The sequence below is a fragment of the Pholis gunnellus genome (genome assembly GCF_910591455.1).
Source record: "Pholis gunnellus genome assembly, chromosome: 21".
In the NCBI taxonomy this organism is placed as follows: domain Eukaryota; kingdom Metazoa; phylum Chordata; class Actinopteri; order Perciformes; family Pholidae; genus Pholis; species Pholis gunnellus.
This window is the reverse complement of record NC_136548.1, coordinates 4,314,675-4,341,583: the sequence shown is the minus strand read 5'-3', so window position 1 is coordinate 4,341,583 and position 26,909 is coordinate 4,314,675. Positions and strand designations below refer to the sequence as shown.

Here is a 26,909-nt window from a genome sequence, read left to right as displayed (position 1 = left end):
ATATAACACTGTAACAATAGCAGTGTTACAATGTATCTCCGTGTATTACATGGTAGTAACAATGTAGTTAGTGTTAGACTATCTGCGTTTCTCAATTTTCCCAACAGCACATGAAGGCATCATTTTTGCGTCTGTCGTCATCAGGGAAGCTTCGTCTGACGACATTCAGTATTCACACAAATGCCGTGCACGAATGTATTTATCTGTTGAGAGGGTAAGATAATATATTGTGTCGTTTTATATGATGTGTAGGGGTGGGTTTAAAAGTGAGCGCGTATTTACAGTCAAGTCACCAGACTGTTGTGATGTGTTGACTATTATTATTTGTCCCTACGTTCTACAGTAGCTAACGTCCACTGACCTGAATCCAGGCTAATGTTAGCAAACGTTAGCTCTTCTTTCCATTTGGCTAAGTTAATGTGCGTTACCATTTGTACTGAGCCTTGTATCGCAGCTTGACCGTGGCTTTGCTGCTGCACGGTCTGATAACTGGCACTAACAAACATTTTGGCTGTTAAATTAGTTTTTTTAACCCATTTGGGAAAGTCTTCCTTTATAAATTGCTTAAAATGTGATACTAACCTCTTAATACAGACATAATACACAGTTATGTTACATTACTGTCATGGTGCAGGCATACGAGTTCTATCGTATCATGACCAACCTCTTCCTTCTGCTCTCTTTTTCACAGAGATGGCTGCTCACCCTTCAGAGATGGAGTCTCAGAATTCAACCCTGAACTGCGTCATATGCCTGGAGCGTTTCCGGATCCCCGTCACCATCCCCTGCGGTCACACCTTCTGTCAAAGGTGCATCACCGTTCACTGGGACACCAAGAGCAAGGCCGATATCGGACCTCGGTGCCCAATCTGCAACGAGGAGTTCGCCACCAGGCCCATCCTCAAGCGTAATGTGTCCATGTCGGTCTTGACCGAGGCTGCAAACAGCACCGGCCCCTCCTGCAGAGACTCGCTCCTGAGGGGTGGCGAAGGGGCGAGACCCATGCTGCTGTGTGACCGCCATAAAAAGCCTCTGGTTTATTACTGCAGGCACGACAAAATGTCTGTGTGCTGCGAGTGTGGCATCTCGGAGTGCGTGAACCACGAGAAGGTCTTGTTGGAGGCCGAAAGGGAAAATCAAGAGGTAAAGTAACACGATGCCCCCCACGGTTGTGTAGCTGGTGTTGTAACATGGATTGCCGTTCCATTTATGACTTGTATCAAAGGGCACTGTGGTCGTGACTATGTGAAGTGTCCAGTCTGACTCTGTTGTGTGTTCTTTACAGCTGCTGCTGGAAAGGAAGAGTACGGAGGTGGGGAAACTCACCGAAGAGACGCAGAAAAGTATTACGGACTTGACTGAGAATATCGATCAAGCTAAGGTAAACCACAAACGTCTCTCTCTGTGAAAGTGGGTCAAAGGCTTCACTGTGCTCCGAACAAACACGTTTTTTCCAGACCTGTCAGAAAGGGGGACTTAATCCAACTCCTACTGTGTTTTAAAGTGATCCCACCGTGACTTTTAATCAAATGTTTTTCAAGCGGTGTTAACTCTCACCTCCTGCTGCTGTCTCACACACATTTAAATAGGAATAGCACGCCCACAAGACGTGTAAGTAAAACATGAAATGTTCAGGTCTTTAATGACACAGCTGCAGATGAAGCTAGATATTGTAGATGAATAAAAAAGTCTGGGGGAAAAAAAGAATTCGGACTGGACACCGTTAACCAAATTCCTCAAAGCAGGTTTGAGGAATGATTCTACACTTTCCAATCAATAGGTGACTCTTCAGCAGACTTCTGCCTGGATCAGTGTCAAGTTCTCCTCCCTGATTAAAACACTGTCTGAGAAGCAGGAGGCTACAGAGCACTTCATCGAGGAGCAGAAAGAAGCTGCCATCGCCGAGGCGGAGGCACGGCTAGCTGAACTCAAGGAGCGCTCCCAGATACTCCGAGAGAGCCAGGGACAGATAGCAGCGGCACATGACCTCTCTGATACAGATCTCATTAAGGTTTGTACCTTTACGCAATAATTTGGCTCAAATGGAAAGACTGTTATGTCACCCTACGACTATATCGCACTGAAACAGTGCGATGCCCCCCTATCCACTAACGTAAGGAGGGAAGAACATCATCAACGAGGGTTTCTTTTCAAATGCATATCTCTTCACAGGAATCGATGGTCCTAGAAGTTCCACGTTTCAAAGATATTCCCACAGATGTAACGCCAAACCTTCAAGAGCGATTGAACGGCGTCACCGATGTCCTTACCCGAGTCTCTAAGCTGGTGTTTGAGGACCTAGAGAAAGCTGTGAGCGCCGCTGTGGGTCCGGACGAAGATGGTAACACGACTGTCTCCCTCGGTGGCAATTTAGCTTGAATTGCCAGCGGCTTGTTCCCCAATCTTTGCTCTTGTGTTCTTTAACTTGTCTTTGGCCTCCAGGTTCTCCTCAGGATAAGAAGCCGATCCTAGCTGTGGTTCCCAGTCCAGCCGCTCCGTGCCACCCGGGTGGGAAGGAGGGCCTCAGCGCTTGTAAGTCCTTAGTACCAACTATCAACCTGATTCTCTGGTTCTTCTGAATGTAATTCATTTGTAGGGTAATAAGCTCCAATGTTATTCCTGTGACCATAGATTGACTTTGTAAGTTGGCACAGACACGCATGCTAACACTGTGGGTATATCTGTTCCTGCTTCAATCCATCTCATTCCTTTCTTCCGCATAACAGACCGGTGCTGTCTGACCTTTGACCCCCGCACGGCCAACGGGCACCTGTTTCTGTCCCAGGAGTTCCGGAAGGCGGAGCACCTGACCTCCGGGCCACGCCCCGTCCCGGCCGATGAAGCGCGCTTCGACCACACGTGGCAGGTGCTCTGCTTTCAGGGCTTCACTCGTGGACAGCACTACTGGGAGCTGGAGGTGTCCAAGCCCTGGGCCTACCTCGGGGTAAGGAACCTCGCATGTCGTGTTTGTACGCTGCTCTTTTGAGAGTGGTTCATTAAAGCTCCCGATATTCAGGAAAACTAGCCAAGTTGAACATTGCAGACGACGCTACTCCGTTTTCTAGCGCCGGTAGTTTTGATTTGATTGGCTCATGGTCATGGATGAACGGGGGAAAGTCTGACAAACGTCTAGGATTTAAAAAATGATAACTGAGTCAGTTAAAAGGTACAGTTACTAAAAATGTATTTTGCAGGTGAACCTTGTCTGCCATACACAAATCTGCTGAGTGGTCATTTTGTCATTAATATTGGCGTTGCTGCATAACAAGGTAGCACTTCATTTCTTTAGGTGATCATCTGACTTTTCCTCCAGGGTCTGCTTCCTTCGTGAGGCACACAATTCACTCTCACCCTCCCCCCTCCCTGCTTCTCATCAGGTGACCTACGAGACCATCCCCAGGAAGGAGAAGGGCAAGCGGTGCATGGTGGGTATGAACGAGCTGTCCTGGAGCCTGCAGCTGGACCAGCATCAGCTCAGCGCCTGGCACAACGGCCGGCGGGAGATTCTGGCCGGCCCCTCGCAGCACAGCCGCATCGGCATGCTGCTGGACTACGAGGCGGGGACGCTCACCTACTACGGAGACGGGCAGACCAGGCTCCACGCCTTCCACTGTGCCTTCAGCCGGGAGCTGTTCCCCGCCTGCTGGATAGGTGAGGGGGTCAGCGTCACCCTCTGCTCCACATGAGCGGACTCATAAAAGGGAAGAAGGGAGCTCAGTAATGAGAAGCACTATCAAACAAAGGCACTTACAGACGCAACATAGAGGATTAAACATTTGGGAGTTTTCTTTTTTTTCTTTCCTTTTTTCTTCTTCTTTACAATGACTTTCTTCCTACAATGTTTTAAGCAGAAGAACTGACTGTAATCAGCCTTCTACCCGCAAACTGTCCACCTGGCTTTGACTTATTACACAATGACTTCCCACACAACAATAACAGCTAAGGAACTGGTCTCAAACTCTGGTCCCGAAGAGCCTCAGGGTTCTATTGTCAGGACGGCAATACATCATTTCCTCACAGCATAGATGAAACAACAACCCTCATTTTAGGATAGATGTCTGCTTTCACAAAGGAAAAGTGCAAGGCAATACACATTATTATAAAATCCATCGAGGGATTAGTTAGAAACCAGAGAGTTCAGTACTGTGCCCGACTCTGGCCACCTCTGAAGAAATAGTTCATTTTTGGGAGATGTGCTTCTTCGCTTTCTTGCTGAGAGTTAGATGAGAAGATTGATACCGGGTGGTAAAGAAGCTTCAGCCAGTAGCCGGTTAGCCTAGCTTAGCATAAAGCCTGGAAACAGTCTAATTAACGCATTACCTGGCAACCAGTGGAGACTACAGGAAGTAGAATAAATAGTCCACAACCTTCCGTAAAACTACAACCTGTCGTTTTTACACTTTCTTTTTTCAACGAGTTAAAATCGGTGAGTTTTAGAGGTGCTGGTTGGTGACTTTTGTTACCTGTTAGGACAGAGCAAGGCCAGCTGTTTCCAATCTTTAAGCTAAGATTAGCTAACGTCTGATTGCTGTAGATTTATAGCAAGCTGACAAACACTGAGTTTAATCACTCTTATCTCAACCAGAAAGTGAATACGTGTATTTCCTCCTGGTATCTAACGGACCACTGCCGGGTTGTTTTTTTTATCAAGTCTGTTCTTCTAATGTGGGGATGGAAATAGATAAAATCCTGCCTGGGCTACACTGGCACACACATATAGCAGTATACGAAATCCAGAGACCTTCTTGCATGGCTGTTAGAAGCCATTTGTTGAGGAATGAATTAATACATCAGCCTTGCTGTCTGGAAATTCTGGTTATACTTGAATTTTTTAAAAGTTATGTTCAAGTACTGGCCTTCAAGTGGAGAAAAGAAAGAAATTGCTCATGGGTGCATAAACCTTTCACAACTTTTTGGTTTTCTGGGCAGAATTCCCCCTCAGAAGGATGTGAGCCGGTTCATAATGTTGTGCACCCGGGACAATAAGCCACAGCAGGGTGTCGTGAATATGATTAATTTTATTAGACACTGTCCCGTTAACAGTACAGCGCCCTCTGTTGTACATTACTGAGGCTACAGGGCTGAAAGGGGATCTTGGGATTTTAGCACGAATGCACAAACGATTCGCTCTGCCTGTACAGTTTTAAACCTTTGATGCTGAAAGTGTTGTGATGGAATCTGCTGTAATGTACAAATATTTTTAATGGACTTTGGCCTTTTAAAAAAAAAGAAAAAAAAAACCCCATCATGAGCACTTAAGAGTGAATAGCTGTGACTTTGAGGCACTCGAGGCTCAGGACGTCATGCATCAGGATTTGGGAAGCTGCCGTGGATTTGCACAAGTTGTCCGAGAACGCAGACGAGGACTACTGACTCTGAGAAGGGAAGCACACTCCCAGGGCTGTTTTAGCCTACTGGCATTAAACATAACCCCTGGTGCAGACTCTCAAATATGTTTATGTCGAGTACGCTGATGCACCGTGCTGTGTTTTTAGTGGAATACCCATCAATTTGTGATTTTGCAATGTTCGGTGTAGAAATAAAGGCAAAGAAAGTGGTTTTTCACATGAATCAAGATCCATTTAATAAAATCCAATCCAATGCATACATGCATTAGTTGAGATCATGCTTTGTTTTCCGTACTTGAGCCATTTCACATGAATTATTCAATAAATTAGTTTGAAATAAATACAGAGCTTTATTATTATTATTATTATTATAATACACACAGCCATGACAGAGCGAACAGGAGCCCGATGCATAGCATTCTGAGAGTGCAAAGAATCAGCCACGGATGTGCCACAGATACAGTATACAGATAAGTGACGAGAGAGGATGGAAGCGGAGAGACTCAGATACTGAGGTGCTCGGATCAGATTTAAAGACCGACCTCAAACTGGGGGGGGGGGGGGTCAAGATCACAACCACAGGAAGTAGAAACAGTGAGAAAAATCATCGAATGGTCTTGTTCGTTTCTACAATGTCTAAAATGTACATAAAGAAGAATGAGAGGTGAAGCAGGCTGGCGGCGAGTCTGACCATTTGTTTTCTCGAAATGTTCAGAGGCATGACAAAACAGGAAGTGACATCATTGGGTAACTGCTCTGCTCTGCTCTTTGCACATTGTAAAGTTAATCCCTTCTGGCAGTGCGGTCGCTCTCTGCTCTAATCCAGGATCAGGGATTCACTGCGTGGGCTCGACGGCGCTCTAATCTTTGTGGTCCTCTCGTCCACTGAAACATGTCAAAGCAGACCAGGCAGCACTGCAATCCACTCCCTTTACAAAAGTTAGTTTTTTTCCTCTAGGTTAGTGTTCTCGAGAAAATATCTCATTTTGAAAAGTCTACATATTAAAAGCCTGTACACACAAATAATAGAAAAATAAAACACTGCATTCAGCTTGCCTCTGAATGGACTAGCAAAGTAATTAACATTGTTAAGATTCATTCTAGTTTAATGAGACAGTCATAGAAAAATGAGTGTCACAACTCGGCTGAATCTGACGTTTAGGGTGGCGGTATGATTCTTGGGACACCTGCTAGACAGTTGAATGCTAAAATAGCTCGTCAGGTTACAAAGTTTTTGTTATTGAAGGAAAAAAAAGCCTCTGAATCCAGACAACTCTGGCTTGAACAACCTTCTTGTTTCCCTCAAAGATTGCTACCAATACTTCTTATTTCCATCAAGTAAAAGGTGCTTCTGAAGAGAATGAAACCCATTACAATATAGGAACAATTCAAATCAATGTGAAACGGTGTAGGCTGAGGTGGGAAAGCAATGGAATGAAAAGGTGGAACCACATGGACTGAGTTGGAAGGTGATGAGGAAGATGAGAAAGAGGGATCCGTGGTGAAAAGGAAAACGTTGGCCTTCCCGATGTCCGGTTAATGGAATGAAAAACAAGGTGATCCAGTAGGACAGAGATAACAAGAGACAGAGAGCAGTGAGGGTGACATCAAGCAGGTCTACTGGTTCTTCTTGTCTTCTGGTGGGGAGTAGGGAGGAGGCTTGTCCTACGGAGAGAGCAGAGTTATGGTTTGAGACAGCACATGCTCAGTGAAATCTGGTCTGCACTTGCTGAAAGGGTGACTAGCTGGCGCTCGATCGTAGAACTCGAGGATGATCGATTCGTTTCACTGAGCCATCCGCAGGGAGGCTTAATAAAGGACAAATAAAATTGAGCACCAATCCATTCAAACATAGCAAAAAAGGCCCGTCAGGTCGAGAGCACCCAAAAAGCACCTGAGCGGACACCATCCCTTTATTTCTAGCGCCATCTGCTGGAACACTCCAACACCACAGCTTCACTTATGCTACGCATGTGTGATAGCGCACAGCTTTAGACCGCTTCCCAGCCTACATTCAATAAGCCTTGCGGTAAACAGGGAATGCCACATGTTATGCCTACGAAGCTCCACAACTTGAGAAGCGATTGATTTGACGATCTGTCATATTGTTTCCTGCTGCACCACAAATCCCTTTTGAAATGAATTATTCAAGAGGGTGGTCTTTCAATTTGAGGGCATGACTCGTTGATTTTTATATTCAAATTTTGTAATGGTTTCCCTCAAAACCCCGGGTCATGAAAGTGAAGCCCATGCTGAGGTGCCTTAAACCTGCATTCTTTCTAGTGACCAGCAGGGGGCGACTCCTCTGGTTGTAAAAAGAAGTCTGATTGTATAGAAGTCTATGAGGAAATGACTCTACTTCTCTCTTAATTTATTCCCTCAGTAAACATTGTAAACATGGGTTTGTGGTCTCAATCTCTAGTTTCAAGTCTTCTTCAATACAGCATGATTATTTGACTAATTGTTTCAGCTAAAATTCAGTGGTATATTTTCAAATTCCCTTAAAAACCTAGCTCTCAAAGGGAGGAACTCTTAAAAGAGTTAGAAAAGTAAATACAAATCCCTGCTCTTCTCTGATATCTGTAACATTGACCAAAACACTGGACAAAATATTAACAATAGCTGCATGCAGCCAGTTAAGAAATTGAAGGAACTAAATGGAGAAACAAATACTGGTCACTCTATAAAGGGCACAAGTGGCAATTCAATAGCTCACTAGCTCATACTTGTAATAAATATCAGTCTCTCAGCCAGGTGGTAGATAAATCAATGAATGCAACATCCGATGTGTAGCAGAGTGATGGAGGGACGCCTACCTGAGGCAGGTACACATGTGTAGGAGGCAGTGTGGCTCCGCTGGCGCTGGCTGCTGCCTCGGCTGCTTTGGCCTCGGCTGGGACAGAGAGGAGGGGTTTACGATCAATACCTGGGATATATTAGATGACTGGAGCTAAGCAAGCCTGAGGTACAAAGGGTGGTTTAATGTGAGGAGGGGGGGAAAGGAAATTAAAAAGGCCTTATTCTGTGTCTTAGCTAATAAACCTGTTACAATGTAAGGGGAAGACATTTTATTCTGACGTTCTGGAAATGTGAAAACAAGCCAACACTAAGGTCCACATTGTTTATTGGGTTTTCTCACACCTCCATCAAGGGAGTCTGTCAACTCCATGAAAACAGATGAAGACCATGAGAGATGTGGTTGACAGTTTTTTTGTTTTGTTTTACTGTTTTCAAGTTCAAGAATAAAGTTTCACGCTCAATTACTACTGACATACATCAAGATATCATATGTATATATATATAAAATGCAACTAACTGTGTTCCATTGACTTAACACCAGCAAACCTCTCACAAACCTTTTACTTCAAAATGACAAGTCAAAGGCTTCCCAACGTAAGCTTCCTACAGCAACTCAGAGCCATCACTTCCTTTGTATTGATCATTGGCTGATCAACGCATTAACACCTGGAGTCTCTTTGCCAGGGAGCCTCACCTGCTGCTGAGGAGGGGAGGTCAGGGTCGTGGGGGGGCTGCTGGCCTAGAGGAGCAGAATAAGGAGGCGGAGGTATGTAGGCCGCAGACGCTTCAAACGCTGGAGGGTTGGGGTAGAATCCACCTGGAGAGCAGACGCACAGAGCTGCAGATCAGACCAGCTATAAACTGAACACTCTCACACGAGTTGAAGGAGATTTTTATCCAGGTGATAATGAGAACGGCTGCGATTATTACAGCCCCTACCCGGTGGAGGAGGGTTGGGGTAGGAGTAGCCGGGTGGAGGTCCAGCAGGGTACATCCCGTTAGCAGGGGGAGGAGGGTAAGCATAGGCCCCGTTGGCCATGTAAGGGCATCCACCAAACCCAGCAGTCACTGGCTGACCTCTCGACGCTGCAAGACACAAAGCAGCAAGAGAACGCAAGACATGAAGAAACAATGGAGACCAGTCCGCCAAAACGTCAGTACTATAACAAGAATTCTATGATACTGGTAATGTGGCTTTGTAAGCATACCCTGAGCTGCGACCTGCAGCATGTACTGGCCGAACTCTATAGCTCCTCCAGCAGCAAAGATGAGCTTGAACATAGCACTCCCCTCCCAGCCACCTGTAAGCGACAACACACAAGGAGGGAATCCCTGGAGTTACTGTGTGCCCAACAGACTAACAGATGCAGAAGACCCTGCAATCATGTGTAGCCTAAGTGAAATACATGTACCTGCACACATGTACCTTACCTCCAGACTCGGAGCTGACGGTACCCTTGATGTAATTCGCTCCCAATACAGGTTGCTTGATCTCACAGCCCTTTATTAGGTAGAAGGGCATCATGAAGGACTGCAGTGCGTCCCGCCCTTTGGCCAGAAAGATCACCTGGGAGAAAACAACAGCAACTAACATCATCTCAGCACTCACCTGAACCCATGATCCCCACTCCCTTGTGAGACTCGGGGAAAGCTAAACCAAATGCTGCTCGTTAGTTGATGCAGACTTCTACAGATTGTTGTGTGCAAGCTGTCAACGGTGGCAGTAAGAGGCTGTGGCTGAATCACAGATAGGACATCTGGGTCATGTCTCTCACCCTGTATGGAGTTAGGTAGATGCTGCCCTTCTTGCTCTTTCTGAAGGCTTCAGGCAGACTGTCCGCATCGCAGAAGACAAGCTCCACGTTATCATAGTTCATCAACACACTGGGGACAGAAATAGACACAATCAGTGGATCACACAACACAACGATTCAATGCTTTCTATCTCGTCCTTTTTTTCAATGTACAAAAAATAAATAGAATGCATTTGACTCAAACGCCACTACCATAATCTTTCACTTTAAAACAGCTTAACAAATTAGATCACTGGGTTATTGTGCAACTGTCCAGTTACTAAACACGGCCCATGAGTTGGTTTCAGCAAAGAGAACCACAGTGAAAGGATTAGGCCATCTAGTGACAGGGCTTACTACTGGTTCTGGGTTAGCTGTAATGGGTTTATCATTGCGCTCCGGTATGTTCGAGAAGAATCTGTCGCCGATGTTCATGTAAACGGCTCGTTGGGGACTTGGTCTGGACGGCGCAAAACAAAACAAACGTGTTATAGTAGAGCGGGACAGGGTGCAGGTGGTGACGACAGGAGGCAATGCAGCAGTTAATGCTCCGGCACAGTTACAAAATGATGAAGTCACCCTCGACAGGTTTGTCTACATGTAACGTTTAACACAAGTGAGCATGTATGTAACCACGCGAAGCCTTCTACAGCTGAGCGCAGTGATGCTATAACAGGTTGAAGGCCACGAGTCCGAGACCCGGTTCCGTAAGAAGCAACCCGAATATTCTGTTAACAAACATGGCGTTTTAACGTAACATATATGTGTGTATGTTTGGTGTCGTTTTGCACTGATCACGAGCCACTCTTCAATTCTGCTTATATACCATAAAGCACTTTGTTAAAATGACAAGTATAATGACAGAATTACACCAGGTTGTCTGACAAATAAGCTAACCGATGCTAAAAGTTACCGTTTGGATGAAGTTAGCGCACACAGTTAGCGGTAGTTAGCTGTCGTTACTGGATATAAATGTGGAATGTGCAAGCCTCTGGCTGGCATGTAACGTTAACATTAAAATATCTTCTCCAATGAAGTTATCAGAGACACATGTTTGTCTTTAGTTTTAAATGAGTATGGTGTGACGCGTAAAACGTGTCAAGTCTAGTTAACGGTAACCGCTAGCTAGCCCCGTTGCACCCGCTACCTTTCACTGTTGTTGATGATGACTCCGCCGGACTCCGAGTGGTTCTGGTTCAGAGTCATGTCGACCGGCCTCCAGACTCTCCGACGACTAAAAGATGACCGGTTGTGTTCCTCTGCCAGACAATGTATCTACGGGCCTGTCTGCCGCCTCGGTAGCTTTCCTCTCTGCGTTGATAACGGTTGTTGTGAAAATGCTGCTCGGTTCTGATGTTGCACCTGCCCTTCCGCCATTCGCGTGCAACGCCCACCGTGTGACGTCACGCGTCCTTAAAAATGAAATGCGTTTATCTGTTTTTTTTTTATAGTCTATGTTGTTTATTGACAAAAAAGGTGTTTTCTGAAAAAGTACCCATTAGGTTTATATAATAAATATTGTATAACATGTATTGAATGAATGGTGAGAAATGTGTAAGGTGAGTTATACAGTCACCAGTATTATCCTGGAATCTTTACATATACACTTAATATTTTGGAGGGATATTTTGAGCATTTTACAGACAGATATGGACAAAAATATGGAGATATTGTTTTCTTTGTGCAGTTGTTAAGACTACTGCTACTTTGGGATGGGAATATCCTGGATAAATAAAGGTTATATACGAAATAATAAAAAAATGAAATAAGAAGAAGAAGAATGAAAATAAAAAGAAGATCTTTTTTGAATCCACATTAATAAAAATAAATGATTGGCTGTGACATACTTTGTAATTTGTACTCACAGTATGTTGAATGTAACACATTCTGTTAATCAAACAATTATACTGCGCTAACTTACATTTCATGGAAACATTAAAATATGCCACAAATTGTTTCCTCGTAATGCATCTGAATACGTACATTTGTATCTACCAAACGTTTCTATTCTGTATGTGTGTTTAAATGCATCTATTTTTAGTTTGACTAATATCAGCACATACCAGTTATTGATATATGTTTAGTGCACATCCAGTAGAAGGCATGTGCCTCTTACAGTAAGAAACAGCTCTTCTCAGAATGAGTCAAGGAAAAGGAGAGCGGTCAGGTTGCAAAAGTACCCGCATGCTTGTGAAAGATGTAAGAAGATGCAACTTCATGGTGTGGGTTGGCAAACTATAGTGGAGGTCTTTGTCTGTCTGGCCCTCCCTTTGTCTCTCTCTGACACACACACACACACACGGTCCCAACCACAAAGTGGGACTGAATGGAACTGACCTTTTTTGTGTAAAATTATATAAAAACATGTAGAGTAAGTTGTGTCAAATTGAGTTGGTTTTGGACTGATGGTCAGACAAAGCAAGCCATTTGAGTATGTCGACCTGGGCTTTAGAAAATTGTTGCGGCCATTTAAAAATGTTTTCAATCAGACGACTTATTGACCAAACAATGAATCAATGAATCAAGAAAATAATCAACAGATTCATGAATGATGAAAATCGCTAGTTGGCGCCAAAATCGAAATAAATATTTTCTTTTTTATTGTCATTTTCCAATAAAGATTCCATACAAATTCATTTAACATCCTGCTCTATACAGCTAATAATTCACACTTTACATTTGCAGTATATCTTCTATTCATATTCTTTTACATCAATACACTCACACTACATACCTTTTAAATGGTGAAGGGTTAGTCTAAGAGCCAGCAAAACGAACTTAACAGAGTCAAAAAATGTATTTAAATTATAAATACATTTGTCAATTTGTATTGACAAAGCTTTCACTTCATTTATATGGAATGGTAAGAACCCTAGGATACGTATAGAACTTCTACAGAGGCCTAAATTACAGGGAGGGCTAGCTCTTCCTAATCTTTCCTAAACTATTGGGCAACAAATGTTCAAAAAATTCTTTTTTGGCTCCATGCTCCAGATACAGACTGGTGTCACTACGAAGCTAGATCTTTGAGCTCAACATCTCTTACAGCCCTGGTCACTTCCAGTCTTCCAGTTTCTATCTCACATTTCACAAACAATCCAATTGTCATCAATACCCTCAAGATATGGTTTCAATTTAGACAGAACTTTGGTTCTAATTGTCTTCTTAACATTAGCCCCATATGCAATAACCACCTCTTCCCCCTCAGCTAGAATAGATGCTACATTCTCTCTCTGGCAAAGAAAAGCCATCGTTACATTTAAGGATATGTACATAAACTGCATATTTGCCAGCTTTGAGGATTTATCACACAAATTTAGCCTTCCTCGGTCCAGTTTATTCCGATATTTCCAAACCCGCTGCTTCCTTAAGTGTCATGATCCTAACTTTCCAAACATCTCTTCAGTGTCAGGCTTAGATGAAATGCTAGATTTCCTATTCGACTCAAAAAGGCTAATTTCAAGAATACATGACTGTATAGCCTCTCTTAAAAACGTAACCCTGGCGAAGAGAAGGGCGGACTGGGAAGGTGAGCTGGGGGATGACATAGAAGAAGACATGTGGAACTGTGCTTTACAAAGAGTGAATGACAGTTCCTCATGTGCAAAACTTAATGTAATACAATTTAAAGTTCTGCATCGAGCTCATTTCTCAAAAGCAAGATTAGCTCAAATGTACCCTGATTCAGATGCTAGTTGCTCTGGCATCTTACTGCTCTGTGATCTTTAATACGCTCTCTCTTAATATTGATTGTCAACCCGATGCAGCATCAGCTATATTTGGTGTCACAGATAGACTCTACAATGAGAAAAAGACATAAAAACAGCATGGCGTTTACAACACTTGTTGCTCGTAGAAGAATATTGTTGCATTGGAAGATGCAATACTCACTTAGGGGGTCAAGGAACACATTCTTCTCCACCTGGGACCCGGTTCTGACATACTTGGGGTAACTCAAAACTATGCCAGTATTTCTTGGTCTAGTCCGTTAATCATGTGGTGCACAATAGACAACTGGTTTTATTTTTATTTAACTCTCTTTATGTTGGACAGGTAATCATTTGGGTACTCTGGTTTCTATTCACTGGCCAATCCTGTTGTCTTTTGATTTTTTTTTAGGGATATTGTGCTTGTATGATGTGTTGATTGTATATTTCCTTTGTAGAGTGATGTAGGCGTGTCTACATACAGATGTACTGTGTATATGTGTGTGTTTATGAACATAAATAATGACATCAGGCACTGCGAAACGAGGTGACCTAGGTGGGTGTACCAGTGGGTGGGGTGGGTGGGACAGGTTTGTTGTTTGTTTGTATATGTCAACAAAAAAGCTAAAAAACAATGGAAATAAAAGACAAAGTACATGTTTACTGTATCCTATGTCTGCCAATATTTCCAAATAAAAAAAGATTAAAAAAAGATATATATATATTTGTATAATATATGTAATTGGTCATGGAAAAGATGATGCTGATATACATACAGAAATAAATAAATGAAGAAAGAATATTGAAAGCCTTCGGATAAAGATGTATGTGTCGATAGATGTGTCTGTAATTACATATTAAGAGTATTGACAGACATTAAATCTCAGTGCAGTGACCATAATAGTTTCATGGAGTAAATCAACTTTGGAACAGGATACATCCTGAAGCAACACAGGTAGGGCTAACAATACACAACCCACAGACGGACCGTCTCATGTTACATGCTGTTTCATTGCCTCATTCAGCTGCAGTTCCTGTGTCTTGTCAGACTTGCACCACGGATTTAGATTAACCAAGGTTTCCATGAAAATACTGTAAAACAATAAGCTGGGCACGGTGATAAACAGTCGGGGGTTTGTGCTCCAGCTGTTATTTTAGAGATAAGATAAGATAATCCTTTATTTTGCATCCAGACACAATGTTTGGGGGAACCTATGAAGAACACACCACAACTCACAGTTATTGACGCTACCACCTTCTACAGGAAGTGATGGCTTCCGGGTGCTGTGTGATAGTTCATCGAAACACATCAAGCACACAGCTTCCCCATATCACACACACACACGCACACACACACACACACACACACTCAGAGCACTGCAGGCAGGAGCCTGGTTGTCAAATATTAGCATCATCATGTCAAGTCAAAGCGAGCCCACCAGCACAGGAGACAATCTACTGCCAACTCCTGAACAGGTATGGACTACAATGCACTTGTATGTTTTGATCGGTCTAAGTTATGGTCCATTTTTGTTTGATTTTGGCTCTCTGACTGACAGTTGCTAACCACGACGTTCTGTGACGCTGTGGTGATGGGCCAACAGGATGAAGCTGTCAAATATATTCGTTCATTAACTTCTTTTGCTCTGAAAGTGTTACTTTGTCACGCTTTCAGCTGATCATTTTCTTTTCTTCTTTGTGAAATCCCCCAAAATGTAAACTTGTCGGATGGGCTACAGCAGAGTTAGAATCACACAGAGACACTGAGTCATGTTTTCCAGATGGCTATTTCAAGATGCTGTGACTATGATTCATAACTGCTTTGGACGTATGCTTGGATCATATGATGTGTTTTATCACGGAAGACGGCGTGTGTACGCTGTGTTTGTGTGACGTGAGCACACAGCAATTTGGTTGCTATATGCAAACATTATGAAAATTGTTATGTGTGTGATGTGGTTGGACACAGGTGTATTTGTATTCTTATTTGTAGGATGGGTGACTGTCATTTCCTTTAAGGTGAATTTCCCTGGTTTGATATTAGGTGGGTTGTTGCTTCAAAGGCACTTTCCTTATCGGCAAGAGAGGAAGTCCCTTACAGAGGGCGGCCTTATCGGCAATCAGAAACACAAGTATTTCTTGAACCTACTTTCTTGAACAAGTGGTGGTATTTTAAGGTTTCTTGCATTATAAAGAGACGATGATGGGATGAGGTCACCTTTAAATACCTTCTTCACTCAACAATGCACTTTGACATCATGATTCCATTCCCTGTATTTTAAACATAAGCACCCGTGTCGTCTGTCTTCCAGGAACATGGCTCATCGAGACTCAGACAGGTAAAACACACCAGCTACTGCAGTGATTTCTGTCTGTGTGTCTTACAGAAGATGTATCATTGTTGCAGGAAGGGTCAACCAAAAGATACTATTGCGTTGCATTATGGGAAATGTAAAATCCAACATTTTTTTGGAGCTTGGGGTCAAAAGTCCACAGTAATGATCTGTACTAACTGGTCTGCAACATGTGAAGTGAATGGTATGGTCCTTTAAGTAAGTGCTCTGTCCCGGCTGACTTTGTTTCTCTTGTCAGTTGTCGCCTGGCAATGTACGAAAACTGGGGTTGACGAGGAAAATAAGAGAAAGGAGGGTAGGCGACACTCTGGACCTTCAAATGCCTCAAATTAAAACTTCAGAATATCTTGAAATGACTCTGACAGAATGGTGTAGAAAAATGTTCTGTTCTTCTCCTTTAGGATTTCAAGGAAGATGAAAACCCAGAAGAGAAGGCCCGGAGACACAAGGAGCTTGAGGTATCACCATTCATGTATACTTCACATCAATAAATGTGTTGTTTTTTCCCCCCAAACTGAGCTCTCACTCTGTTTATATCTGTTTAAAGCTGACGCCTCTGTATAAAGAGCTGCTGTACACCATCGCTCATAAGATGGGTAAACCGTCATCAACTGAGGTCTTCACAGATCGCCAGCTTCACCAGTACATCCAGGAGGTTAACACTTTGGCTTCACACGTTACAGATAACGCCGCTGCCGCGTCGTTGCATGACTGTTTACATAGATTCTCTCGCTCCGTCTGTCCTATCTACCAGGCTTTCACTATGACGGAGTCAGAGCACAGCAGCCTGACGGAGAGAGTACAGAGCGCAGAGGTGAGAAAAAGGATGTCGGCGTGTTTGCACCCATTTCTGCGCCTTCGCCGACCCCTAATATCCATCCATAGCATTCATACCAAGCATCTTAACTTTCCACCAACTTCTATTTAGTTCACCAGTGGCAGAAATGATGTCATCTGCATGTTTGAGGCTGCAATAAGTGTCTGTCTGAGTTACCAAGGTATCTAAATAACTATGTGACCCTTTCAGCCTCCAGTATACTGCCTCATGGCCACTATAAAGGAAGCCAAGGAAATCCTGGGTAAAGACATCAGTGGTGAGGATGAATCCTAATGACTTTGGCGACACACTGACTAGGGTCACCAGCGTTTCAAAGTTCTCACTCAGCCACAGTTATGTCAACATCTACTCTGTGGATTAGAGCAAAAATCGGGTGCTGACATTCATGGTTTCCTGGTGATGCTACCCAATGATATTCCCGTACCTTAATAGAAGTACTCTCTACAGATGTGTTTCTGTTCTCATGTGGACATTTTATCTTCTCCTTTCACTTCATGTCAACTGTGTGCGGTCTATGGGGAGAAGTCTCTTGCTATCTCTGTAATATGAAATACTGTCATGGTGCAAGTCATCGCGCTCTGACTGAAGTCTACTGCAGATTTTGTTTGTGCGTTGAACAGGTTTCAGTGACCCGTACTGCCTGCTAACCATAATGGAGGACGAGGAAGAGAGTCGGACACGCCGGTCCAGAGCCAAACCCTCTAAATCTATTGTAAAGGATGCGGTATCCAATGACAAAATCTACCAGTCAGACATAAAGAAGCAGACTCTGAACCCCATTTGGAACCAAACCTTCATACTGTGAGTCTGTGTGTATTTGCTGTATGCCAGGTGAACCAGGTAGAAGTTTGTTTTCCTCATTGGGTTGTTCTTTTGGGTTTAGAGAGTTCGAAGACATCGCCGGTGCCAGTTTCCATCTTGAGATGTGGTGAGGAAGACATCCAGAGCTCAAATTGTTCTTCTTCATTACATTCACCTTTATCATGGATGTATAACTGAACGGGCCTACCGGGCACAGGCCCAGGGGCCCAAAGTGTCAGGGGTCACTCTTTGAGTGACCTTTAACACGTCACTCAAAGAGATACATACCAACCGGGAAGAGACTCAAAATGACCACAAAGAATCAACAGCAAAAAGATGAAAAACAACCACAAAGACACGCAAAACGGCTACAAAAAGGGACAAAAAAACAAAGACACAGAGACTCAAAATGACTTCAGGGAGACAAAAATGGACTACAAAGGGACACAAAACAAATACAATTATGGGCAAAACTACAAAATGACCAAGACAATTAGAAAGTGGCACAAAATTACAACTACGACAGAAAGAACGACGACAAATTGACACAAAATGACGATACAGAGCCTCAAAATGACTCCAAAGACCACAGAAACCGCAGAGAGATGCTTAAAGACTACAAAGAGACACAAAACAAGAACAAAAAAGAGGCTGAACAACTATCAAATCTGGAGGCGGTGGGGCCTTTTGCATGTCTGTGCCCAAGGGCCCATTGTCTCATAACCCGCCCATGACCCTAACAGTGCTCTTTCTGTTTCAGGGATAAGGACGAAGAGCTTTCCCTCACTCAGAAACTAGAGGACATCAAAACCAGCTTTACTAGTTTAAAAAGGTATTTACTCCACTATCTCTGTGACCCACACACAAACACATGACCAAGCAAAGAAGGTCAACTTTTCCACTTGTACCTGTTTAGGATGATCAAGGATGCCAAAAAGGAGAAAGGCACAGACGACTTTTTGGGAAAGGTGGTGCTAAAACTACAGGTAGTAAACGTTCACATTTGTATATCTGCTTTTTGACTCGTCGCGTTCTTCCTAGTCTAATGCTGATTTGCATCATCTCACTTTAGGATCTCCACTGTACTGAAGACAACTGGTACAATCTGGAGCCCAGAACAGAGACGTATCCTGACCGCGGCCAGTGCCACCTGAACCTCAAGTTCATCCATAAAGCGGTAAAACTGTGCCTTACTGTCCCGTAACACTTTGTTGGTTTTATGTATGTATCTATAACAGTTAGGCATGAACACATTTGTTAGAATAAACTGAGAAATGCGCACCAATGAAATGTCAAGTGCTGGGCTTTCATGGTGAAATGTGTGCAAGTGGAGGAGGAACTGGAATTGATGGCCCGTGAAGTTAATGACGCCAGTGTAATAGGTAACAAGTTTGGCACAATATTGAAACTGGATTTGTGTTTTGTGACCGACAGAGAGACGGGACGCTGAGTGCCGGTCGCAGCGCTTACATCAACTACTGTGGGATTCTGCAGCAGTTTGTTCAGGCTTACATCTCCAAGCAACAGGTGAAAGGACAAGCACACACTCTTTCTTTAAAAAAAAAAAATCCCATTTGAATCGCTCACTTTTCGTTCTTTCTCCTCAACTTGTCCCATCTTGGTCTCGTTTCCCTCTCAGAGTTCCGCTCCGTGGAAAGGGGCTCTGTGTGGCGAGGCTCAGACTCTGCTGGAGCTCTACGCCACGCAGAACAACCTCTCACCTTTTCTCCAGGACCTGGCGTAAGCACAATGTTTAACATCTCGCAGATTTATTACAGACTATATGAGACTATACCAGTGTTTAGACAGGAACACATAGGACCGGTTTGTGCACACTGGAAAGAATTGAAAATATAGAAAATGCAACATAAATATATTACTTTACATTGCTTTTCACTTTTCAATATTATAATATATCAGCTTCCAGTAGTATTGTATGAGTTGATATAACATATTTTTACAAAGTCCTGCTGTCCAAATGAATGCTACCACACATTATCGATACAAATATTATCTATGATATTATCTAAATTTTCTTTGGGTGCCGTGGAATCTTGCAAATGTCATTAAGAGCACTAAAAGGAAACAGAGAAACGTGATCGTTTCACAGATTATCTCTCTCATGTTCTACTGGCAGGATGACAGTTTGAGCAAATCTGACAAAAAAGTTATTTTTACTAAAGTTACGAACTGCAGCTTTTGTGTTTTACACATTTGAGGAGTTCTGTCTGATGTAACGCACAACAGGGGGACGCCGTCTAACACAGCATTGTGCACCAAATATGATTACATTTCTTAGAATCAGCAGTCAAATCTTGAAAATGTTGATATTGATATGATAGCGGTTTGGAACATATCTTCCAACTGCACGCAGCGTCGTCTTTCTGCTGCACTTCTCAGTACGTGTGTGGATGTGTGCACCTCCAACAGGAAGTGGGTGGCTTACAGCAAGCTGTACCAGAGTTTAGAGGTGGACTCGTCTGTGCTGTTCCAGCAGCTCACCAGCGTGGAGTACCACTGGCATCAGCAGGAGCTGCCGTACCAACAGGTATGAGCGCTGGCCTCACCGTGGGGGTGGAAAGTAATTAAGCACGTTCACTCAAGTAGTTTCATCCTTTAACTGAGTACTGTACTTACACTTATGTGTGGTATGTGGTGGCCATGAAGAGCCTTTTATTTTGAATTCTTGAGTATGTATGAATACTTTTAGTTTTTTATTTCTTTCACATCTTTTTGACAGCTCTTTCACACCAGCCTTTCCTGGTTCCAGTTCACTAGAACGTAAAGAAATAAAAACAGAACCCAGGAGTTAATATGTAAGCGTGCATGAGATTGTGATAAAGGTGTTGCACTCTGTTAACAGAAACAGGAACTTGGGGACTCTCTTCATGGTTTCCTGCAGTACGGACTGTGTCTGGTGGCCAAATACAGAGACATCTTCCTCCCGACTCCCAGCTCTACTCCGAAACTACACACACTGCTCAGGTACACCTGGTTGTGTTTGAATGTTAGTTTGACATGCTGGTTGGTATCGAATACACAGATTAAGCAGTACGGGAATGTACTTTTTGTCTCAGAATCTTGGTCCAGATCTGTAAGACTCAGGCGTTTCAGAAACTGAACCCGGCTCAGTTTGAGTTGCACGATGAGATCACCGATGCCATACAGGTCAGTGATAATACTAATGAGATTATTACCATCAGTATGTGTATCAGAAGCCTTTAATTCCTCATAATATGGCTTCTATATCAGACAGGTACACAGGAGTGGTTCACCATTAAAAAGGGTTTGCATCAGCCGATGACTAAGGTGAGGACGAGCACATCATGAAGCGTGGAGGGCGATATGGATTCTCCATTTGTATTATACAGTAGCCTACTAAGGTCACATTGTTTCTGCACGGTGCCGACATACAGGACCTGTCAGAGATCGTGAACGCCCTCTCCAGGTTGATTGGGGAGGTGCAGGAAGACATCAAACACAACAAGGACCCCTGGAACCGGGTGTTTGTCAGGTGAGGTGGGACAATTGGACGACTGGAAGTACCGGCGTTGACTTCTCTCCATTAATAGTCAGACATCTTGACTCGGTGTGACTAATGGACATTGATCATGGCTGCGTTCCATTCGGGTCGGTCGGTTCCAGGGTCCCCGTTTTGTGTATGCGGTCTGGAATGGCTCACTGGAGCACACTGTTACTCGTTAAACCTGTGTTTTTCCTGCTAGGACATGTCACACTCTCAAATTGGGGTTTAATGGATGAGAGGGAATTGCGTGGCACTATTAATAAAGTAAAAAACAAAAAAGTCCTGATGAATCCTGTTTAGTATAATGGTATTAAAAAAAACCCATCAAATCTTCTTCCAAAAACAAACGAACAAGCAAACTAAGGTGTGTTTTTGAACTTTTCTCTCATTACTATAGTGCCGTGCAAGTGGATGTGTTCACCGTCACCTACAAGAGGTTTGACTCCTTGGTACGTGGCCTCAACCTTTGCTCTTCTGCACAAACTTCTTTCTCATCGTTTGGTCTTGTTTCATATCTTCTCACCTGACTTTCTGTCCTCCATAGCTTGCAAAAGAAGTGAAGGAAACCTTATCCCTGATCGAGGGTCAGATGGAGCAGGCTCTAGCCAACAGCCTGTTTCCTGTGTACCTGAGCCTGCAGGCCATCCACAAAGACAAGGCTTTCTTACAGACCAGGTCAGTTATCAGACTCGCACCACAATCTAGAGCACTTATTCCAAATATGTTCCTTCCTGACAGTGCTGTCCCCACTCCTGTAGGCTGAGTTTCATACTGAACAAACGTCCAACGTTCTTACTTCTTGTTTCAGGGGATCAATTGAGTTGACAAACTTTCAAGAGGGCTTCAGAGAGGCTCTGCCCTACTGGCTGAACCAGGCGTTCAGCACAACTCAGGACAGGGTTGAGAGGGCCGTGCAGGTAGACCAGGTAACACTTGTGATTTTGATGCTTTCCTATTATGATGAACGTAGGATATTTTATCCACAGATAATATGCATCATATGCTTTAAACTCTCCTCTCAGCTCCAGCCCCTGCAGTCTGGTGCGGTGCCCATAAAGCACAGCTCCTCAGCAGTGGACCTGGTGGCATGTATCCAACCTGTCTGCCAGCTGTGGGAGCAGCTGTCCTGGCCCGACCCCGAGGAGGCCTTCATGCTCATGGTCAAACTCACCGAGGTACAGTACACAGCATCCAGCCATCGACATGGTCCTAATCACATGCTATTCTGGTCACATTATCTGAGTGTGGGAATCTTTGCTTTCTGTGTGTTTTTCAGGATGTGTGCAAGATCGTGGTGAACTACTGTCACACCCTGAAGGAGAGGGTCAGGATGCTGTCCGAGAAGTCCGACCACGGCAGGGCCATCAACATGGTAAGGAGGCAGGCCAGGAGAGAGAATATAAGCATTGAGCATGGTATACACGAAGCACAGCTCAAATCGTTCTCCTCTCTCCGTAGTTGTGCGTGGTGGTGAACGACTTGGAGCACTTGCGGTCAGTGCTGAGCCGAATCCCCACACAGCTGAACTGGGCAGGGCTTCGAGACCGGACCCAGAATGTAATCGGGGAGAACCAGTTCCACAACACTCTGCCCTCACAGCTGCAGCAAGCCCAGGGCGTCCTCGGTAGAGAGATCCGCTCCGCTCTGGACACTCTCGGGAAAAAGGTACGACATTTAACACGTGGCAAGAGAAACAAAACGATGATATCGAGTAGAGAGAAACCTCTTCAACATGACTTCTCCGATCTGCCTTCTTGTGTGCCCTTCCAGTTAAACACAGACATCGAGACTCATGTCCGGAACATGTCAACCAGGAAGAGGTTTCCCTCCAAGTCCACGGAGGATGTAGGCGACCGTCGCTGCCAGTGTAACACAAATACAGATGCCTTTTGTGGATGCCTGATATCCAGCGTCTTCTCTTTTAGGCCGCAGACCCTCTGATGCGCTACCTGGAGCAGGAGCTTAAGTACATGAATGAAAACCTGGTTCAAGAGAACTTCAACAGGTACACAGGCTACGTGTCACAATTCTGTCATCGACCACATCGATTTAATCCAGTTTCTCCCTCTGCGCCGCTCCATTAATTGTGTCACGTGTTTTGTTTTTTTGACCGCTGGTGTCCAGTCTCCTGACTCCTCTGTGGATTAACTCAGTGAAGATCCTCTACCAGGTGGCTACTCAGCATCCACAGCAAGGAGGGCTCATGGTGTTCTGCCAGAGACTGCTGTACACGCTGCAGGTCGGTCCTTCGGCAGTGTGGTTGTCTGAAGCTGGCATGGGCAGAAGAAAGCGTTTGTAGTAACTTAGCTTCAGGAAATATGCCAAGTCAGCTTTAAAGTGCAGCAGTGGTGACATATTGTTTTTAGGCCCAAAGAAAATCCAATGAGATTTTTAAATTGGATTATTGCAGAAAATAAGATCTGTAGCCAACGCAGGTTTGTGATACTTACACATTTTGTTCAGCAAGATAATCTTTACAACGGAACACCACTAATTATGATTTATGAAGCATGAATGCAGTCGGCAGTAATAAAAAGCTAACGTCAGGCTATAAACGCCATGTAGAAACACAACAACGGCGTAGTGGCGGACTAGTCGTGATGACGGCGTTCAGTGGTCTCATTTAGCCACTTGTTAGCAACCGGCTTTATTAGGCATCGAACCAAAAACTCATTGCCTTCGAGACGACGGAACCAGCTATTTTATTCCTGCCCGGTAGGCTTCAGCCAGGAGACTTTTAGCTTAGCTTAGCATAAAGACTATAAGCAGAGGGTAAGGGCTAGCCTGGTTACGTCCAAACGTCGAATAAATCCACCTCCCAGCACCTCTAAAGCTCACAAATTCACATTTTATATCGTATTTCTTGAATCTCTACAAAGACAACATGTTATATGAGCTTCGTGGTACATTATATTGTGTGCTGTGTGAATTTCAGTGCCTGGAGCAGTGCTTCCTCGCTGAGGGAAACGGGCTCCCGCTGAACACGCTTCACTCTGAGGAGTACAAGGTGAGAAGCTAAAGGCGACATTTCATTCAGCCGTAGATTTCTTTATGTGTTCATTGAAAACCGTGTGATTATACGCTTTATTCACATTTCTTCTTTCTGTGTCCAGGCTCTCAAAGTTCACCTGACTCACAACTCTCTGAGCAGCTGGCAGCTGGTGGAGAAGTTCCTTGAGAGGAAAATATGGGAGCAGGTGAGAGGCGGGAAACGCTTCTCCGGCTACGGTAAAACTCATGCTGGTTGTTCAACCGTTCTCTCTGTTTCTCCCTGTCTGCGCGACAGAACGTGAACAGTTCCGAGAAATACGGCGCGGTCACCCTGCTGGCGTCCTACAGCAGATCAGACCAGAGACTCAGAGTCGAGGTGTTGAATGCGGTCAACCTGTTACCAATGGACTCCAACGGTATGACCACGCAGAACAGCTGCAGCCACTTAGAACCGTTACAGGGTGATGCACATTGCCGCGCAACCTCTCCCGAGGGCCTAATGCTTCGATGCCTTTGCCAGGTCTCAGCGATCCGTTTGTGCAGCTGTGTTTGGAGCCGACCCACATTTTTTCCGAGGTGGAGCCTCGCTGCACTAGCATCAAGAGCTGTGATCTCAATCCGCTTTTTGATGAGACCTTCGAATTGTAAGTTGTCAGTCTTTGTGAACGTGTACAGCCATAAAGTTGTGTTTGACCTTTCTTTTCGCCATTCCTCTGATCTCTGCCTCTTCTATATCACAGTCTGGTGTCCCTGGATCAGTGCCAGGCTCCGGGGGCTTGCCTGGTGATGACAGTTCTGGACCACGACACCTTGAGGACGGATGACTTTGAAGGCGAGGCCTTCCTGGCCCTCAAGGCCATACCAGGAGTCGCTGGGGAATGTGAAGGAGATGGACTCAGCTCACAGCCAGACGCCATCCCTGCTCAGATCCGACTGCCTCTAATGCACCCTAAACCTAATGGTATGATCCGTCAGTGGGTTTAGACCAATGAAGCAGGTTTTCATTTGATCAACCTATTAACCAAAGGGGCTCAGGGCAACAAATGGCCTGCTGGGACCTTATTTGAGTCCGCTTTGGACCCTATCTGACCCCAGATGAGAGATAATTGTTGTGGTGAAAATATATTTTTTAAATGAACTTCAAGACAAAGACATAACCTAATCCTGAACCTGTTTCTCATTTTTCCAGAGGACAGCATTCTGGCGTTACTGGAGTCCAGGAGAGGAGAGCGAGAGGCTCAGGCCTACGTGAAGAAGCGAAGGCAGAGAGAGAAACAGTCCCAGGACGGGATTCATCCCTAACAAACGCACAGACAACTGCTTCCTTCCAAAAATATACAATTTATTTTTAATGATCTGTACCAAAAACAAAGAAATATCCACTCAGAAAGAAACACTGGTGTCGGATGAGTGGTGTGTGTGTGTGTGTGGACAGTATGCTGAGCATGGGTTTACCAACGACCGTCACAGTGATCATGAACACTTTCACATCTGCATTTAAACCCCATGCACCTCACACATCTGTCTGCTTCCTGATGTTTGGTCTAATCAGTGCAAGAGATAAGTATGGCATCACTTAACTATGTGTATATATATAATATATATATATTAGACTACATTTGACACACTGAGAAATGTCAAAGATTACTACAAATGTAAAAAAAAAAAAATGTTTGGCAGAGAAACCTGTCAGACATTGATTTTAAACAGAAAACGGGCCGGGTTATAACAAAAGTTTGGATGTCTGAGTTGACATGAAAAGCTTTTAAGTAACATTAAAAAATATATATAATTTCAAAGACTACACAAGTTGACTGAATACATTTGCTTTGATTGTGTTAACATGCTTTCCTCTTCCAGTTTATGTCGAGGAATATTAGAGAAAACCTGAGAGTTTTAAAAGAGGCCATCTGTTGTAAATTTAAGTATTACTACATTTTTCTATATTTTCTGTTATCCAACAGTAATTGACCATTTTAGATTTATTTTGCTAGAAACTATGGAAAAAAAATGTAATTAAAGAAGAAATTATGATAATAACCTTGCCGAGCGTTGCCAGCAGACTGGTGTGACGGCCCCCCCCCTTTTTTCTGTAGCAATACAGGATCATTGTCTGGATGACGCTGAATATGCACTTTAAGTGTTTTCAGTCTGACCTCTTGACTCTGTTAAGACCGCTCATAACCCTGCTAACTGCTAATCCGCCGTATCATCCAGCCACCGAGAAGGTTTTGAGATCTTTGCTGTCAAACAGATACATTTGCCTCTTTTCAGAAATCATAACAGTTCCTCGTGGTGCCCTAAATAGGATGTAAACACACAGTGATTCAACCCGGCCACCGAGTATTACCACTCAGCTAAGAAGACCACTGCAGTTTTACATTCATAAGGATAATCATCTCATCCATGGCTACTGGTTTACTTCATTCTATATGGCATGCACAGTTAGTGGGCTTGCTGAAGTAGAAGATAGCTTGTAATGTGGATTGCTCCCAACTCTGGATTAAGAGTATTGTGGTTTATGAGTGTATGACTGTAAATTATCACGGGTAACTGTCATGATTTCCAGAAAGAGACTTAACTGTTCAAATTTATATAAAATATTTTGGAGCTTTGAGCGCCAAAAACCAAATGCCATCGACCTTTTTTTGGAACACGGTGACAGCAAACATCTTTCAAACCTCCGTAAATCACACAGAAGCTATCCAGAAGCTAGATGACACTCGGGGAAATGTTCTTTAGGGTGAGTTTA

General features: G+C 43.9%; 3 protein-coding genes across 4 annotated transcripts; 2 read left to right on the top strand and 1 right to left on the bottom strand.

The window, feature by feature from the left end:
• Positions 1–149: 149 nt before the first annotated feature.
• On the top strand, positions 150–3,702 carry trim65 (tripartite motif containing 65). The gene is made up of 8 exons (XM_079182437.1): positions 150–214; positions 692–1,143; positions 1,286–1,381; positions 1,781–2,011; positions 2,173–2,341; positions 2,443–2,532; positions 2,727–2,944; positions 3,378–3,702. The coding sequence occupies exons 2-8, from the start codon at positions 694–696 to the stop codon at positions 3,684–3,686; spliced, it is 1,563 nt and encodes a 520-aa protein (XP_079038563.1). The 5' UTR covers positions 150–214; positions 692–693; the 3' UTR covers positions 3,687–3,702.
• A 3,028-nt stretch (positions 3,703–6,730) lies between these two features.
• wbp2 (WW domain binding protein 2) lies at positions 6,731–11,296 on the bottom strand. 2 transcript variants are annotated; one of them, XM_079182439.1, is made up of 8 exons: positions 11,088–11,296; positions 9,923–10,031; positions 9,579–9,714; positions 9,356–9,448; positions 9,087–9,233; positions 8,842–8,964; positions 8,165–8,241; positions 6,830–7,013 (listed from the first exon to the last, which is right to left on the bottom strand). In XM_079182439.1, exons 1-8 carry the CDS (start codon positions 11,144–11,146, stop codon positions 6,966–6,968), a joined length of 792 nt encoding a protein of 263 aa, XP_079038565.1. In that variant the 5' UTR covers positions 11,147–11,296; the 3' UTR covers positions 6,830–6,965. The 2 variants fall into 2 exon arrangements, with proteins under 2 accessions (XP_079038564.1, XP_079038565.1); XM_079182438.1 differs by lacking the exon at positions 8,165–8,241 and having other exon boundaries at positions 6,731–7,013.
• Positions 11,297–15,025: 3,729 nt separating this feature from the next.
• Positions 15,026–26,797, top strand: unc13d (unc-13 homolog D (C. elegans)). Its single transcript, XM_079182509.1, has 34 exons — positions 15,026–15,123; positions 15,960–15,986; positions 16,240–16,296; positions 16,403–16,459; positions 16,549–16,656; positions 16,756–16,815; positions 17,029–17,095; positions 17,460–17,640; positions 17,723–17,767; positions 18,401–18,472; positions 18,557–18,626; positions 18,713–18,817; positions 19,075–19,167; positions 19,280–19,380; positions 20,071–20,188; positions 20,504–20,625; positions 20,718–20,808; positions 20,893–20,949; positions 21,057–21,154; positions 21,564–21,615; positions 21,711–21,841; positions 21,975–22,092; positions 22,189–22,341; positions 22,443–22,538; positions 22,625–22,831; positions 22,937–23,011; positions 23,092–23,171; positions 23,291–23,405; positions 24,102–24,173; positions 24,280–24,363; positions 24,453–24,573; positions 24,678–24,801; positions 24,898–25,118; positions 25,347–26,797. The coding sequence occupies exons 1-34, from the start codon at positions 15,064–15,066 to the stop codon at positions 25,457–25,459; spliced, it is 3,351 nt and encodes a 1,116-aa protein (XP_079038635.1). The 5' UTR covers positions 15,026–15,063; the 3' UTR covers positions 25,460–26,797.
• Positions 26,798–26,909: the final 112 nt, after the last annotated feature.

Coding starts and splice junctions, on each gene's coding strand:
- wbp2 (XM_079182438.1), bottom strand. CDS start 11,146: ATGACTCTGAACCAGAACCACTCGGAGTCCGGCGGAGTCATCATCAAC. Junction 9,715..9,922: donor TCTACCTAACTCCATACAGG/GTGAGAGACATG, acceptor GTTTTCTCCCAG/GTGATCTTTCTGGCCAAAGG. Junction 8,965..9,086: donor CCCCAACCCTCCTCCACCGG/GTAGGGGCTGTA, acceptor TCTGCTCTCCAG/GTGGATTCTACCCCAACCCT.
- trim65 (XM_079182437.1), top strand. CDS start 694: ATGGCTGCTCACCCTTCAGAGATGGAGTCTCAGAATTCAACCCTGAAC. Junction 1,144..1,285: donor CCGAAAGGGAAAATCAAGAG/GTAAAGTAACAC, acceptor TGTTCTTTACAG/CTGCTGCTGGAAAGGAAGAG. Junction 2,945..3,377: donor AGCCCTGGGCCTACCTCGGG/GTAAGGAACCTC, acceptor GCTTCTCATCAG/GTGACCTACGAGACCATCCC.
- unc13d (XM_079182509.1), top strand. CDS start 15,064: ATGTCAAGTCAAAGCGAGCCCACCAGCACAGGAGACAATCTACTGCCA. Junction 16,297..16,402: donor GGAAAATAAGAGAAAGGAGG/GTAGGCGACACT, acceptor CTTCTCCTTTAG/GATTTCAAGGAAGATGAAAA. Junction 24,364..24,452: donor AGAGGAAAATATGGGAGCAG/GTGAGAGGCGGG, acceptor TCTGCGCGACAG/AACGTGAACAGTTCCGAGAA.